The 15,206-nt window shown below is 42.0% G+C and overlaps 1 protein-coding gene across 2 annotated transcripts; it reads left to right on the forward strand.

The window, feature by feature from the left end:
* Nucleotides 1-6,120: 6,120 nt before the first annotated feature.
* LOC119890912 (ICOS ligand-like) lies at nt 6,121-14,585 on the forward strand. 2 transcript variants are annotated; one of them, XM_038702325.1, is made up of 4 exons: nt 6,121-6,237; nt 9,616-9,668; nt 11,314-11,640; nt 12,981-14,585. In XM_038702325.1, the coding sequence occupies exons 1-4, from the start codon at nt 6,221-6,223 to the stop codon at nt 13,094-13,096; spliced, it is 513 nt and encodes a 170-aa protein (XP_038558253.1). In that variant the 5' UTR covers nt 6,121-6,220; the 3' UTR covers nt 13,097-14,585. The 2 variants fall into 2 exon arrangements, with proteins under 2 accessions (XP_038558253.1, XP_038558254.1); XM_038702326.1 differs by lacking the exons at nt 6,121-6,237; nt 9,616-9,668 and adding an exon at nt 10,032-10,162.
* The last annotated feature ends 621 nt before the right edge of the window (nt 14,586-15,206 follow it).

Consider the following 15,206-nt stretch of genomic DNA (forward strand, 5'->3'; position numbering starts at 1 on the left):
GTGTGTTTGTTGTTTTTCTCAGCTCAGGGCTACTTATAATGACACATATAATGTCAGCAGTAGTACTTGTGTGCTGTTTACTTTACTGTATCTTGTACTGTTCTTAGTACTCCTGCTGTGTGTACAAGGAGATCCAGCTCCCCACCTTCATAGCCCCCCCGTCTGCTGCCTCTTCTCCAGAGCTTCCTCGATCCACGCTGCCTCGACATCGACTGGGACACCTGGGCGGTTTCTGAGAACCTAGATGGTACCTGGTCAACTCCAGTATTTATTTATATTAAATTTAAATCGTATTAATAATAAATGTTGCTCATGGATAGTGGTTAAAAATAATGATGCCTGTGCATCGCTTTGTACGGCGTACAGGCCTATAGCCTACGCCAGATAGTTAATTTGCCTAATCTTGGCAGGTCTTGACGGTGGAAACGCAACAGTGGGCTGAAGGAACCTTTAAGTTCCTTGAAAAATGATCTGAAGACTTATAAGTCTCAGCAGCTAAGAGACACGATGTGGATGTGGTGTCGTGTTGCTCAGTGTGGGGGCTCGTCTCGAGCTTGCTTATCACCCTTCTGTGGCTCCTGTTGTAGAAAAAATGTATTACTTTGGCACAATTATGGTGTTTCATGCATGTCTTTAATAGTGGGAGAAAACAGGAGCACCTGAGGGAAACCCACTCAAACCCGGGGAAAAACGTACAAACACCACACAGAAAGGCTTGCCCCAAAAAGGGTTTGGGGGGAGGGATGTGAGAAACGGGAGAGAAAGGCATTAGACAGGCTTGTATGTGCGGGTGACTGGATTGGAGGAATTGAATGAGGCGCAGGAGGTTGGGTTAGTGAGAGAGAGGCATGGTCCTGTTCCTGAACTTTAGTTATATATATAACTCCATGATATTTGTGGTGAGTCTAGTTATACAAACAGGTGAAACAGTTTAGTTTGTGATCTGTCAGTAAGATCTGCTCAGAGATCAGTACATTAGTTCTGTGGCGAGTTCAGCACCAACAAAACGTGTCTTTTTCAACAGAAACGGTTGTTCACTCAACACCCTGCTGTGTACGCAAGCGTACTGCATTTTCCTGCCTTTTTAACAACGTTGTGTTTACAAACTGACTGGGTAACACCTGAGACACGCCCACCTAATGGGAGAAAACGTACCTCGAAGCCTGTTGCAGAACATTGAACAAAGTTGCAAGGAAACATGTCGATCCGAAAATGTTCCAAACCAGTGCAAAACGTTTTGAGATTGAATTCAGCCCCGGTTTGGTCCAGTATATTGGATATGAGCCGATGATAGACAGACTGAAATCCATCAGCTTCATGTTTTATTGAACTTTGATCCCTTTTTCCTTTCTGTCTAACAGGATCTATGGGCGACCGGCCTCTCCTGAACCTGGATCTGAACCTGAACCTGAACCCAGCTGTGTGTCCTTCAAGAAAGACAAGTCAAAGCATCGCTTCAATGATTTTAAAAGACGACAACCCTCTACTCAAAGAGTTTAGCTGTTCATCACATTAAAATCTGACTGATTCATGTTGAACTGTTATTTATCCAGAGAAGTTTTATTAAACCTGTGTGTTTATTTTCAGCATTGTTTTTCTTCACACACATTTATATTCTCACTTTTGAAAGCTCAGTAGAACAAGTAGAACAAGTAGAACAAGTAGGGGTGAGAATATTTCAGGATCTCACAAATCCATTTTGAATCGAGAATCAAAATCTATTTTCGATTCAGCACATTTTCTAATTGTTCATTTCTGGATATGTTTTGATTTTTAATCGTCATTTTTCATGTAAAACATTTCATGGTTCCAGCCTGAAAATTGTGAGTAAAAAATCAAAAGCAAGGTAACCCAGAGACAAACCAGGTGCAAAAAACCCAGGAATCTGAATCGACAGGAAATATCGACACGGGAGAAACAAGAGAAGTAATCCTGTGACACGGAACATAAAACACAGGTATTGACTCTGGAAGAAACAATGAACCAGCAACGAAACCAAAGAGCAGTCCAACTAAATACAACAGGAAGGGTGAACAAAATGACTGATGGTGAAACACAAAATGTTGACACCATCTGTGACACCAAAACAGGAAGTTAAAGACCGCAACACAAAGGGTGTTAAAGATATTTCTCAGGGGCTTAGTTCATTTAACAGGGAACGGCAAGACAACTGTATGTTATATTGTATGTATGTCACGTTATTTCTCTCACATACAGGGATTGGACAATGAAACTGAAACACCTGGTTTTAGACCACAATAATTTATTAGTATGGTGTAGGGCCTCCTTTTGCGGCCAATACAGCGTCAATTCGTCTTGGGAATGACATATACAAGTCCTGCACAGTGGTCAGAGGGATTTTAAGCCATTCTTCTTGCAGGATAGTGGCCAGGTCACGACGTGATGCTGGTGGAGGAAAATGTTTCCTGACTCGCTCCTCCAAAACACCCCAAAGTGGCTCAATAATATTTAGATCTGGTGACTGTGCAGGCCATGGGAGATGTTCAACTTCACTTTCATGTTCATCAAACCAATCTTTCACCAGTCTTGCTGTGTATTGGTGCATTGTCATCCTGATACACGGCACCTCCTTCAGGATACAATGTTTGAACCATTGGATGCACATGGTCCTCCAGAATGGTTCGGTAGTCCTTGGCAGTGACGCGCCCATCTAGCACAAGTATGGGGCCAAGGGAATGCCATGATATGGCAGCCCAAACCATCACTGATCCACCCCCATGCTTCACTCTGGGCATGCAACAGTCTGGGTGGTACGCTTCTTTGGGGCTTCTCCACACCGTAACTCTCCCGGATGTGGGGAAAACAGTGAAGGCGGACTCATCAGAGAACAATACATGTTTCACATTGTCCACATCCCAAGATTTGCGCTCCTTGCACCATTGAAACCGACGTTTGGCATTGGCACGAGGGACCAAAGGTTTGGCTATAGCAGCCCGGCCGTGTATATTGACCCTGTGGAGCTCCCGACGGACAGTTTTGGTGGAAACAGGAGAGTTGAGGTGCACATTTAATTCTGCCGTGGTTTTATGTTTTTTGGATACAATCCGGGTTAGCACCCGAACATCCCTTTCAGACAGCTTCCTCTTGCGTCCACAGTTAATCCTGTTGGATGTGGTTCGTCCTTCTTGGTGGTATGCTGACATTACCCTGGATACCGTGGCTCTTGATACATCACAAAGACTTGCTGTCTTGGTCACAGATGCGCCAGCAAGACATGCACCAACAATTTGTCCTCTTTTGAACTCTGGTATGTCACCCATAATGTTGTGTGCATTGCAATATTTTGAGCAAAACTGTGCTCTTACCCTGCTAATTGGACCTTCACAGTCTGCTCTTATTGGTTCAATGTGCAATTAATGGAGATTGGCCACCAGGCTGGTCCAATTTAGCCATGAAACCTCCCACACTAAAATGAGAGGCGTCTCAGTTTCATTGTCCAACCCCTGTATAACTGACCTTGTTAGGGAGACGACGGATCAGGTGACAGTAACTCAGTTTTTGGACCAACACATATGATGTAGCGTTGGAGTCTAAACTGAACTCGAATCTAAAATGGTTAAGGCCAGTTAAAGAAGACCTAAGAGGGAAACTTGCAGGAAGACATAAAAGAGACCAAGATTTGGTGTTGGCATTACTTATGTTTAGTGCTTGAAGTGGGCCAGTGCGCAGTAGGCCTACCAGCAACCCAGGATTTTACTCTTCAGCGTACCAGGACATTTTCTTGCATACTGGGACTTCTCCCAAGCTACCGGTGCCAAATTCTGCCTGCCTGCCAAGAATTGCATGCACCTCGCAGTGGTAATGTTAATTCATACTGAGAAAAGAGGTGGATGCAAATCTGGGCAGGTAGCCTTCATCATCTGTTCTGCTGAATTATGCATCAACCTCATAAAGGTCCTTTTCAGACACTTTGCTGTGCTCATTGACGCAGTTATCATCACATATTTTTGTTGAATCATAAGGAATGCTATGCTACTTCTAGTAAGTGTAATAAATTATTAACGTTCATGGAAGATATACTTCGAATCTGGCACCTGTTTTCTTCCACTTCAAGCTTCGCTTGTGGAACTAAAACAAAATGAACAAATGAAATAAGAAGCACAGCAATGAGACAACACAGACACATGAAGTTACATACAGAAGACACAAAGCTTACCGAAAACCACAAGACGTGATGAGTAAGGCCATCATTCTGAGACGTAAAACACATAACTTAAAGAAAATATAATACACAGTTACAGTTAACAGTCAAGTAAATTAAATTAACAGCAGATGTTAAATACAATCAGAGAAAATACATTTCAGCACTCTGAAATTAAGGACAGTTAATTTAGCTTCAACAACATTTTTCTGTAAACATCTCAAAAACAGACAAACAGACAGCAATCCACAGCTTGGAAAAGAATTATAGGAAGGGAATAACACATCAGAACAGCTTTCAATAAAAGCAGTCTGTTCAAATCAAGAGGCTCAACCAGGTCCAGCTGCCCTTGGTTTGAACCGTCCTTGGATAACTAAGACCTGGACGACTGAGAACATCACAGACACACCACAGTATGACAAACAATAAATAACAGTAATATAAAATATAAATATTAAACACCAAGCATGTAAATGTGTGAATAAAACAGTGCTGAAGATGGTGAGGTTACACTGTTTTTCTTCTTCATTGAATCTTGAATTCATCTCTTTATTTTTAGCCAAATCAAAAGTACATAAAACAACAGAATAACAGAACAGGACACTTGTTACTAAACAAAGAGGTAAAATGCAACTAAGGCTATTAAGAAAATCATTAAAATCTTTACATATTTTAACTGTTTAATTGCTTTACTAGTCATTGGGCCAAATAAAGTTTAAATATGGTGATTTCTTTCTTAAAATGTGGTAATTTCCACTTTTGAATGTAATATTTTCCATATAAAATAAAGAGGTTCAAAATGAATCTTTTACAATCAGTTTCAATCTTGTCTTAAAAAAAGTCTCTTTTCTGAACCAGTCAGCGTCTTAAAGTCCATCCGTCCATCGTCAACCGCTTATCCTGCTGGAGCCAATCCCAGCTGACATCGGGCGAAAGGCGGGGTCCACCCTGGACAGGTCGCCACACAGAGACAAACAACCAGTCACACTCACACCTAAGGACAATTTTAGAGACACCAATAAACCTTGCCTGCACGTCTCTGGACGGTGGGAGGAACCCACGCGGACACGGGGAGAACATGCAAACTCCACACAGAAAGGCCGGCACAGGTCGCTGAGATCAGCTGGTTCACAGGATAATTGAAATGTATAATTATGAAGGAAACTTCTCTAGTTTTGTTGGTTTCACAATGTTGCCTGTTGATATTTCAAACCAGCTTCCATCTGACTGCAGGAGCTGTAGACTCTTTATTGCAAACAGGGCAACACATTTTACATGGGTTTACATAGATGGGAATAAATAACATTACACAGATATGAATAATAAGAACTAAAACTAGTTTTCGCAGCTTCTTTGCTGTTGGATTTAGAAATGAAAGTGACATAATACACAATATTATTATTGGGAGGATGCTGAGAGAAACAGATGTTTCCAACTGATTCAGCTGGATTGGAGAGGGACGTGGAAGTAGGTGGAGGTCAGTATTTCTAAAAAGCATTACTGCACCTGACTGAAGGCGTCAAATACTTCAGCAGATTCTTTCTTTGTTGATAAAAACTCTCTATAAGAGAGCAGTTGCCCCTTTCTACTGAACAGCTGGGTCACCAGCAGATTCTCATTTTGTAAGCTTTAAAAAAAAAAAAAGAACAGTAATTTGTTATTCCAAATAAAACACCTGTGTGGTGAGAAATTGTGTTTTTATATTTCAGAGAGTTGAATGTGGAGAGTTTAACAGGGAGTTTGTCAAAATTGTAATTACAGTTCAAAATAAAGCTCAGAGCAACAAAACGAGAGGAAATATAAAAAGAAATAAATTCCAGATGGCACAATTTGATTAAATGAAGTATCGGTAAATTAGTGAAGGTCAAGACAGATAAATTCAGTATAATGAGCTTTACGGCCTTTACGCTGGCGTGTGACGTGTGACGTCGGGCCTGCTGCGTAGGTGACGTAAGATAAGATGTTTCTTTAAGGGTGGAGGTCGAGCTCACTTCAGGGCCTGAAACAGTTTAATACACATGTGTACAAGTTTCTGCCTGTAGCGGACCTCTGAACAACATGAGCGCTTTGACGAGGTCAGTTAACAGGAGAGAGAAAAGGCCGGAAGTCTCCTGTCACTACAACTGAAGGCTAACTAGCGAGCTAGCATTAGCAGCTAGCCAGCTTTGTTTACTGTCCAGTGATCCAACGAAGGTTAAAGTCAAGGGCAACTGGACTTGGTTGAAGCTACTGGAAGACGTTTCGTCCCTTATCCAAAGGACTTCTTCAGTTCTGACTGACTGGCAGGGAAACTCAGCTATTTAACCTCAGTGGGGTCGTTATCCCGGGTCATCGATACCGCTGGTTCGTTAGTGTTCCTTGTTGCTGTGACAACAGTCATTACAGTCGTTAAGACTACCTGTGGCCAAGACTGAACGACCATCGTTGGTATCTTCACCTGAGGCCAATAGGTTACGTTTGTTGAGTTTCCTGGGAAGTGATGAAAGGACAGCATTGTAAGTGGGGGATAAGTGGTGGCGTAGACCCCCTCCCCTGTTCAATGACGGCTTCTCCACCCTGGTGTAGATGCTTCCTTGACACCTCTTTCAAACCATCCATCTTCTCTGTCTAAAATGTGCACCTGGTGGTCCTCAAACGAGTGTCCTCTGTCCTTCAGATGTAAGTAGACTGCAGAGTCTTGACCTGAGGAGTTGGCCCTTCTGTGTTGAGCCATGCGTTTGTGTCGTGGTTGTTTAGTCTCCCCAATATACAGGTCTGTGCATTCCTCACTGCATTGGACCGCATACACTAGATTGCTTTTCATGTGTTTGGGTGTGCGGTCTTTGGGGTGGACCAGCATCTGTCTTAGTGTGTTCTTGGGTTTAAAAAACACAGGGATGTTATGTTTGTTGAAAATCCTCCTGAGTTTCTCTGATACTCCAGACACGTATGGAATCACAATGTTGTTGCGTTTGACCTTCTTTTCCTCCCCTGTAGTTTTGTTCTTCTTGGATCTTTTGGCTGTTTTCACAAAGGTCCATTTAGGGTATCCACAGGCTGTAAGTGCCCCCTTCAGGTGGTTCTGTTCCTTCTCTCTGGCTTGGGCGCTTGTTGGTATGTTTTCCGCTCTGTGGTGCAGTGTTCTCATGACCCCTGGCTTGTGCTCCAGTGGGTGGTGGGAATCGAACAGTAGGTATTGGTCTGTGTGTGTGGGTTTTCTGTAAACACCAATCTGCAGGCTCCCGTCCTCTTCAATGTGTACAGCGCAGTCCAGAAAGGCCAAACTGTTGTTGTGAACATCTTCTCGTGTGAACTTGATGTTACTGTCCACAGAGTTGAGTGTTCTGTGAAGGCTTGCACTTCCTGGCTTTTGATTTTGACCCAGGTGTCGTCCACATATCTGTACCAGTGGCTCGGTGCTGTTCCTCTGAAGGAGTTGAGGGCTTTATTCTCCACTTCTTTCATGTAGATGTTGGCCACAATCGGGGTTACCGGTGAGCCCATGGCACAGCCATGCTTCTGTCTGTAGAATCCTCCGTTGTACTGGAAGTAGGTGGTGTTTAGACAGAGGTCGAGTAATTTGCAGATTGGTCAGGGCTGAGGCTAGTTCTGTTGTCCAGGGTGTTGTCTTGTGTTAGCCGTTTCCTAACGGTTTCTACTGCCTCTATGGTGGGGATGCAGGTGAACAAAGAAGTCACGTCATAGGATACCATGGTTTCATCTGGATCCAGTTTTAGTCCTCGAACTTTGTTCACAAAGTCAATAGAGTTTTGGACGTGGTGAGGCGTGTTTCCCACCAATGGCGCTAAGATGGTGGAAATGTGTTTGGCAATGTTGTAGGTGACCGAGTTAATGCTGCTGATAATCGGCCTGAGTGGGGCTCCTTCTTTGTGTATCTTGGGTAGTCCATAAATGCATGGAATGGCTTCTCCAGGATACAAACGGTAATATTGTTCACGGGTGATGGTGTTGTCCTTCTGTAACTGTTGTAGACATTTATGGCCTTTTTCTTGTATCCGCTGGTTGGGTCTCGTCTCAGTGTCTCATACGTGTTTGTGTCCATTAGTAGTGTGTTGACTTTGTTCTGGTAGTCTGCTGTGTTAAGTACTACCGTGCATCTTCCTCTGCAGTCTACTTACATCTGAAGGACAGAGGACACTCGTTTGAGGACCACCAGGTGCACATTTTAGACAGAGAAGATGGATGGTTTGAAAGAGGTGTCAAGGAAGCATCTACACCAGGGTTGAGAAGCCGTCATTGAACAGGGGAGGGGGTCTACGCCACCACTTATCCCCCACTTACAATGCTGTCCTTTCATCACTTCCCAGGAAACTCAACAAATGTAACCTATTGGCCTCAGGTGAAGATACCAACGATGGTCGTTCAGTCTTGGCCACAGGTAGTCTTAACGACCGTAACGACTGTCGTCACAGCAACAAGGAACACTAACGAACCAGCGGTATCGATGACCCGGGATAACGACCCCACTGAGGTTAAATAGCTGAGTTTCCCTGCCAGTCAGTCAGAACTGAAGAAGTCCTTTGGATAAGGGACGAAACGTCTTCCAGTATCTTCAACCAAGTCCAGTTGCCCTTCATTTTAACCTTCGTTGGATAACTATGACCTGGATGACTGAGAATCTTCATAGACATACTGTCGAGTGAGGAAGTGAAACTTCGTCATTGTTCAGTATCGTTAGGCGACTTTAAGGAGCCGAATGAGGCCTAAGCGGCTTAAATATGTAACTCCGAGGCCCAAAAGAGACTTTGGGATTTATATATTTTAAATAGTTGCTGATTTAAGTTGTTTAAACTTCCTGTAAAGAACAAACCTGCTAATTAGCATGCTTAGGCTAGTTAATTAGCTAGTTAGGGTTAATTAACGGAAGTGTACCAAGCTCAGGAATAAATATATAACTTCTAAATCCCACAAAGTCACATTGTGATTAATATTCTGTTTAACTTTAACATCAACAACCATACGAGGTATAAAAGGCCAACAGGACAGCAGGTCAGATATTAAGTGTTAAGTTAATGTGTGCTGAGTCTGTGAGGCTGAAGGTCAGAGAAGGAGACGTGACCTCTCACCTCCTGAACATGAGGAGTTATGAAACAGTGAAGTGGAACATCAGGACCTGGTCTCTGCATAAAGTCCAGTTTACTGAGTGATGAAACTAATCTGACCTGCAGCAGGAGGGGCAGGAGTCCTTCAGCTACACTTAGTTTCCTTGTTGACTCGTGGATTTTTTAGTTTTCTTTCAGTTCTCTCATTTGCTAAACCTGTTTTGCAGAACTTCCTGTGAGTCAAACCTTCCTCAGCTTCAGCCCAACAACACTTCATACACATCTTGTATATGAAGCAACTCCTGCAGCAGCAGACAGTTGTGGTTTTGTCTTTGAACAACTGGTTTTGAGTGAGTTTGCTGTGAAGACGTCTTTCAATTTATTAACGTTTATTAACTTGTGTCTCCACAGGTTGGGAGGAGAGTTTCTGCTGTGGCTGTTGTTGCTGTACAGAGTGAACACAGGTGAGTTTTTCTAAATGTTAATAAATGTTTTTAGGTTTGATTGAACCAGAAAAGCTTCAATTGACTGAAAATGTTTGTGTTTTTTTTTATGAGACAGGCAGCAGCAACACAAACCAGAAAATATGTCAACAACATAATCTCCCATCAGGGTCCATTCAGTAGCTGCTCCAGCTTTTGATCACTTGATCTTCATCAGCAGACAGAAGTTATGCAGCTCGAGATCTTTACACAATAGACAGTTTCACACTAAACAGCTACTAAATAGAGCTGCAGCCTTTAATTAAAAAGTCATTTTTGTGCCCTTCAGTTCTGGTTTTCTCACCTCTGCTGCAGACACGCCGGCCGGCCCCGTCTCTTCCTGTCTGTGTCGAGTTTCTCCATCAGCAGCAGGCTGTTTTATAAAGTTAATGAAAGAAGTCAGTTTTCAGCTGCAGAGCTGCAGCATGAGGAGGAGGTTTGTTCATGAGGAAGCCTCTGAAAACCAAAACCAACAAGTGAGTCTGCAGTACGGCTGCTCAGTATGTCGTTTCAGCGTCGTCGTCACAGCGTGAACATGCGCAGTAGTCACATTGCAGGACGTGCAACATTAAGCAAGTGAAATTAACACAACCAACTCAACTTTTTTGCTGCTTGATACAAAAGGAAAGTTCACACAGTTCTCATTTTCCTTGACTGATCTACAAGAGAAGTCTGATGGAACATCATTTACTCTGATTTGAGGGTTCTTGGAGACTCAGAGTTTGTTTGTTAGTGACCAGCAGGCTCTGCATGCGCAGTGAACCACCAATCACAGTACTGTTATTGATCAGATTATCAAACAACCAAAGCTCTGTTAGTCCACAACAAGTTGAAAATAAGTGAGGAACAGGAGGAAACCACTGAAACTGTGGATTTAGTTGCAAAAAGTAAAGCAGCTTTTGTAAAGCTCAGAGGGCTGGTGTTCAGCTGATCTTTGTTTTTATCATTCAGTTTAAAATATGTTTACTGCATTAAAGAACAAGAAAGGATAGTTTGCACTCAGAAAAAGTCTTCAGACTAAAATTTTTGGCACATTGGCAGATGCAAGACTAAAGCTCTTTGTAGACTCCGTGGCTGTGTGAGTCAGATATTCTGTTGGAAAAAATTTAAACATACGTTTGGTCAAGCTTTGTACCAAGGATGCCCACTGCCCAGGTGAGAGCACCCGGTCCAAGACACAGTTAGTTTCAACCCCCTGAAGAAAATCCTAGGGGAAACACATCTTACACTGATGATGAACCCTGAAATGATTTCCTTTTTACAGCCAAAGAGTTACTGGACTCCTGCATGCTGCTTTAACCTGTGACTGTTTGTCTCAACATATGATGTCTGTTGCAACCTCAAGCTGTTTCTACGTGTCATGATGTTGATAGACGTGTTTCTGCTACACGTCATGTTTAACTGGCAGCTCTGAAGCAAGCATGGAGGAGTGGCAAGAGTTTCTTTAAAACTTTGTGCAAGTGTACCTAAAAGGCAACAGTGGTCACACCATATACTGATTTAATTTAGACTTTTCTTCTGTTCACTTAGTTTCTATTTTATTAATTGATGAATAAATTCTGTTGATTTGCATCCAACAGAGAGAAAACACTTTTAAATACCAGAATCCTTTTCTGTTGTCTCTCAGTGACCTGCCAGGATAAAATCGAAGGATTCATCGGAGACACCGTCCTGCTGCCCTGCATCTACAGGGAGGTCCACCTTCTACTAGACCCTGTCTCCGTCTTCTGGAGGGACCAAAACGACTGGATTGTACTGGACATTATAAGAAATGTACCATACAATTTAACCCAGAACCAGAAATTCAAAGGTCGAGTGTCCAGTTTCCAAGAGTTCTACAAGAAAGGGAACTTCTCCATCTTCATGAAGAACGTCCAGCAGTCGGACAGCGGCCCGTATGAGTGCCACATCCCAAAGGTGGACTTCCAGCTGCAAATCTCCCTCAGCGTCTCAGGTTTGTAGACTCCTCAGTGCTTTCAGAGGTTTGTAACAGTGCCAGGACAGACCAGCAGGTGGCAGCAGACACTGACACTGAACACAAACAAAGGTGTTTCTCCCTGATGTGCACATCAAAGAGTTCTGCTGAGTTTGAAAGAAGAACTTAACATAACAATCTAATCTGACTCTATGGGGCACAAATTTCACCTCCATTTAGCAGCTGTTCTGGAGCTTTCAGTCGCATCTCTTCCGCTGACTTTCAGGCTCAGTTGTTACATTACGTTTACTCATTTCGCTGACGCTTTTATCCAAAGCGATTGCTATACATGTCAGAGGTCACAAGCCTCTGGAGCATCTAGGAGTTACCAGGAGTGTTTTGCTCAGGGACACAATGGTGGATGGATCACAGTGGGGATTCGAACCCGGGTCTCTCACACCAAAGGCATGTGTCGTATCCACTGCCTTTTTATATTTATCCGCATTGGATAAAAGCGTCATCTAAATGAGTAAATGTAAATAAAAATAGAATCAACTGTAAAATGTTGAATATCGGGGAATCTTTCAAAATGTGTATGCAGTTTATAAAAGTCTGGGTTTCCCCCAGCAATAGAAGGGCCTTTTCACAGCACTTAAACCAAATGACCAGAAAAACGAAATCTGCAATGTGCAATAACATTGTTCAATTTTGACTTAAAATAAATAAACAAACATAGAATAATATTAGCTGGCTGGTTGTCTTTAAGTTCATATAGGAGTAGAACTGAATAAGTTAAATATAACTAAATGTTGTTTCTATTACTGCAACATTAAAGTATAAAAGCAAAGTGCAGGGTTTGTTCTCTCTCTCTCACGTACAGCACAAACGTACACAAGAGACCCCGCTCTGCATTAGTGATGATGGCGGAGAGAAGGTTTGACTTCAACAGAGTCGATGCTGACAAAGCTCGTTTCAACTAGTGCAACAAGACTTGTGCAAGGGAGAAAACACAAGCAATCTGTCCAAACATTTATCCAAAGTGCATTGTGCACTTTTTTCGACTGCCTGTAGTTCATCTCTCGTAATGATTACGGCTCAAGGAGCTGAACCAGACTGAAAGATTAAAAGCTCTTCTCAGGTTGATATTTAATTCTTTATTCTAATATTTTGAGGAATGGATGTTTGATTTCCATGAAAGATAAGCTGTAATCTTCAAGACTAAAACAAAAAAAAGGCCTGAAATATTTCACTTTATGGGTAATGAGTGTGTGTAATTTTATGAGATGCCACTGTATGTTTTCACTGTTTCAGCATCACAATACAAATTCTCACGAAGTTGCAGTGAAGATTCAGGATCATTGTTTGTGTTCATGTTGCAGATAAACGTGTTGAAGCAGCGACTCCTCCTCCTGGACCATCAGATGGCGCTGCGGTAACACCGAACATGGTTCTGCTGTTACTTCCTCTGTCTTTGTTGTTAAGTTCTTTTCACTAGGAAGGTGTTACAGCTTAAACGCAGCTTACACTAAAGCTAAAGTTCTGGCAGCTTTGAGGAAAGAAACTGAAGAAGAGTTCAATTCTAAAAGGAAAAACTAGCTTTAATTTCATAACTGAAACACACTTAAAGTCTCAGCGCTGCTTTACAAAGTTCCAACATTTAATGTGCAACTGTTGACAGTGTGAGCTTATATTATTATAAGATTATTACAGTTAATAATCTTATAATGTTACTAATAACGTTGTTAATGTTACTACTACTGCTGACTGCTGCCCCTCTGGGACGGTGTTAATAACCAGCTGACTCTCCTCACTGCAGCCATTAGTAACCTCCTCCTCTTTTCATTTCAGTCGCTGCACTCTCACTGTTCTGTTACCACAGTTTACTGTCGCCTTCCTGCTGTGAACGACGACTTCTAATTATATTTTTATTTAGAGTTAAAGCCTCTTAAAACCCGTCAGAAACAAAAGACAGATTTAATGAAACCACAAGACGTCAGATCCTTCAGAAAGCCAAACATCATGATACCTTGTGTGGAGTAAAAGTAAAGAGAATATATCTGGTTGTGGTAAAAAAGTCTGATCAGTTTATTAGGAACCCCGAGCTAAAGCTGATGCAGTCTAAACAACAACTCTGCAGTCAATCGACTGTAGGATCCTTTTGGAGTTTGTAGGACTTTATACCGCATCACTTTGAGCTTCATGTACCTGAACTAAACTGAACGTACACCGATCAGCCTCCTGACTTAATAACTGACCGTCACAGATTCACGTGTTCCTGCTCTGTCATCAGGTAGTTTGACTTCCTGAAGGATCATTCGTGGTGTTACAAAACATGCAGCTGTTTGCACTTCTCTCATCGTCCAATGAGAGTTCGATGTGGAGGAACGCTGCGTTTCTGCCGTGCAGCTTAAACTGTCTGCAGTCAGCAAAATCATTTCCATTGGCTGTTTTGTCAAAATTGATTTATTATTTTCCCTGTTGTTTACAAACATCGGAGCTCCTGAACGCAGCTGAATGAAGCTCTGCTGTCACATGTTATTTCTGATTTTGCTGTAAAACAAGAAGTTTATTTATTTCCTGTCTCGTAGTGGATTGTGTCTGTTTATAACCACATTTCTGAGCTGAGGCTAACGTTACATGTGCTCTATAAAGCTAATCAGAGGCGTCAGTCATGCTGCTGTGTGTTTTTAAGGCAAACGCACTTTTCTATCAACAAAGCATCAAATTGTGAGCTTTGTAAACTATGTGATAGTTCATTACCTACTGAGTTGGTCTTGAAAGCAACGGTTATCTTTGCATACCCAGGTTCGATTCCCATCCTAGCTCACTGTGAATTGATCAAAGATACATGTTGTTTAAACTTAATGCTGCCAATGTAATGTTTAATTCCCACTGACTTGCAATGATAGTTTTTAAATTTTTATATTGTTTCTCTTTTCTAAATGAAAACAGTGTTTACATGGAATAAATTTTTCATAAGATTAGTCATTTTCTATGTCTTCATTTATTTCGCAACAGTAAACTAGATGTCACAGAAAATATATGTACAAGCAACACAGTGCTGTAGCAGGCATTTGTGGTCATAGACCATGTGCTTTGGCAACATTACATGTTATGTAATCAAACACAATCAAAGGAAATGGTTAATAACATTACTTAAGCCTAGATTGACAGGTCGCCATAGTCCTGCCATGAAGCATACTCTGGTCTCTGTTCCTCTAAATGGGACCATAATTTACTAAATGAACATCATGCTGTGTTGAAGAAGACTTGAAACTAGCGACTGAGACCATAAACTCATCAGGAAAGTGTTTACTGAGGGAATAATCAGCTGACAAGTAGAAACATTTTACCATCATTTCTGATGGAGCCGGACTTCTTTTTGAAACCGGAAGAGTCGCCCCCTGCTGGCCGTTTTATAGAATGCAGGTTTATGGAACCTCCGCATTGGCTTCGCGTCTCAGACCAGAAGCTTCTGCTTGAGCAAACTCACCCAATATGTTTCAATTCAAATTCAAGAACTTTATTTATCCGTTAGGAACTTCATTCGTGCATGAGTGCGTGTACCGTTATACAAACACAGTACAATATACATATAAGTGATA

This window comes from Micropterus salmoides, unplaced genomic scaffold, assembly GCF_014851395.1.
Source record: "Micropterus salmoides isolate LMB-PRFRI ecotype aquatic unplaced genomic scaffold, ASM1485139v1 Ms_hic_scaffold_617, whole genome shotgun sequence".
Taxonomy (NCBI): Eukaryota; Metazoa; Chordata; class Actinopteri; order Centrarchiformes; family Centrarchidae; genus Micropterus; species Micropterus salmoides.

Bases quoted from the DNA above. Each gene is read 5' to 3' on its own strand.
- LOC119890912 (XM_038702325.1), top strand. The intron at 9,669-11,313 runs GTGAGTTTTTCT...GTTGTCTCTCAG, and splicing joins GCTGTACAGAGTGAACACAG to TGACCTGCCAGGATAAAATC. The intron at 11,641-12,980 runs GTTTGTAGACTC...TTCATGTTGCAG, and splicing joins AATCTCCCTCAGCGTCTCAG to ATAAACGTGTTGAAGCAGCG.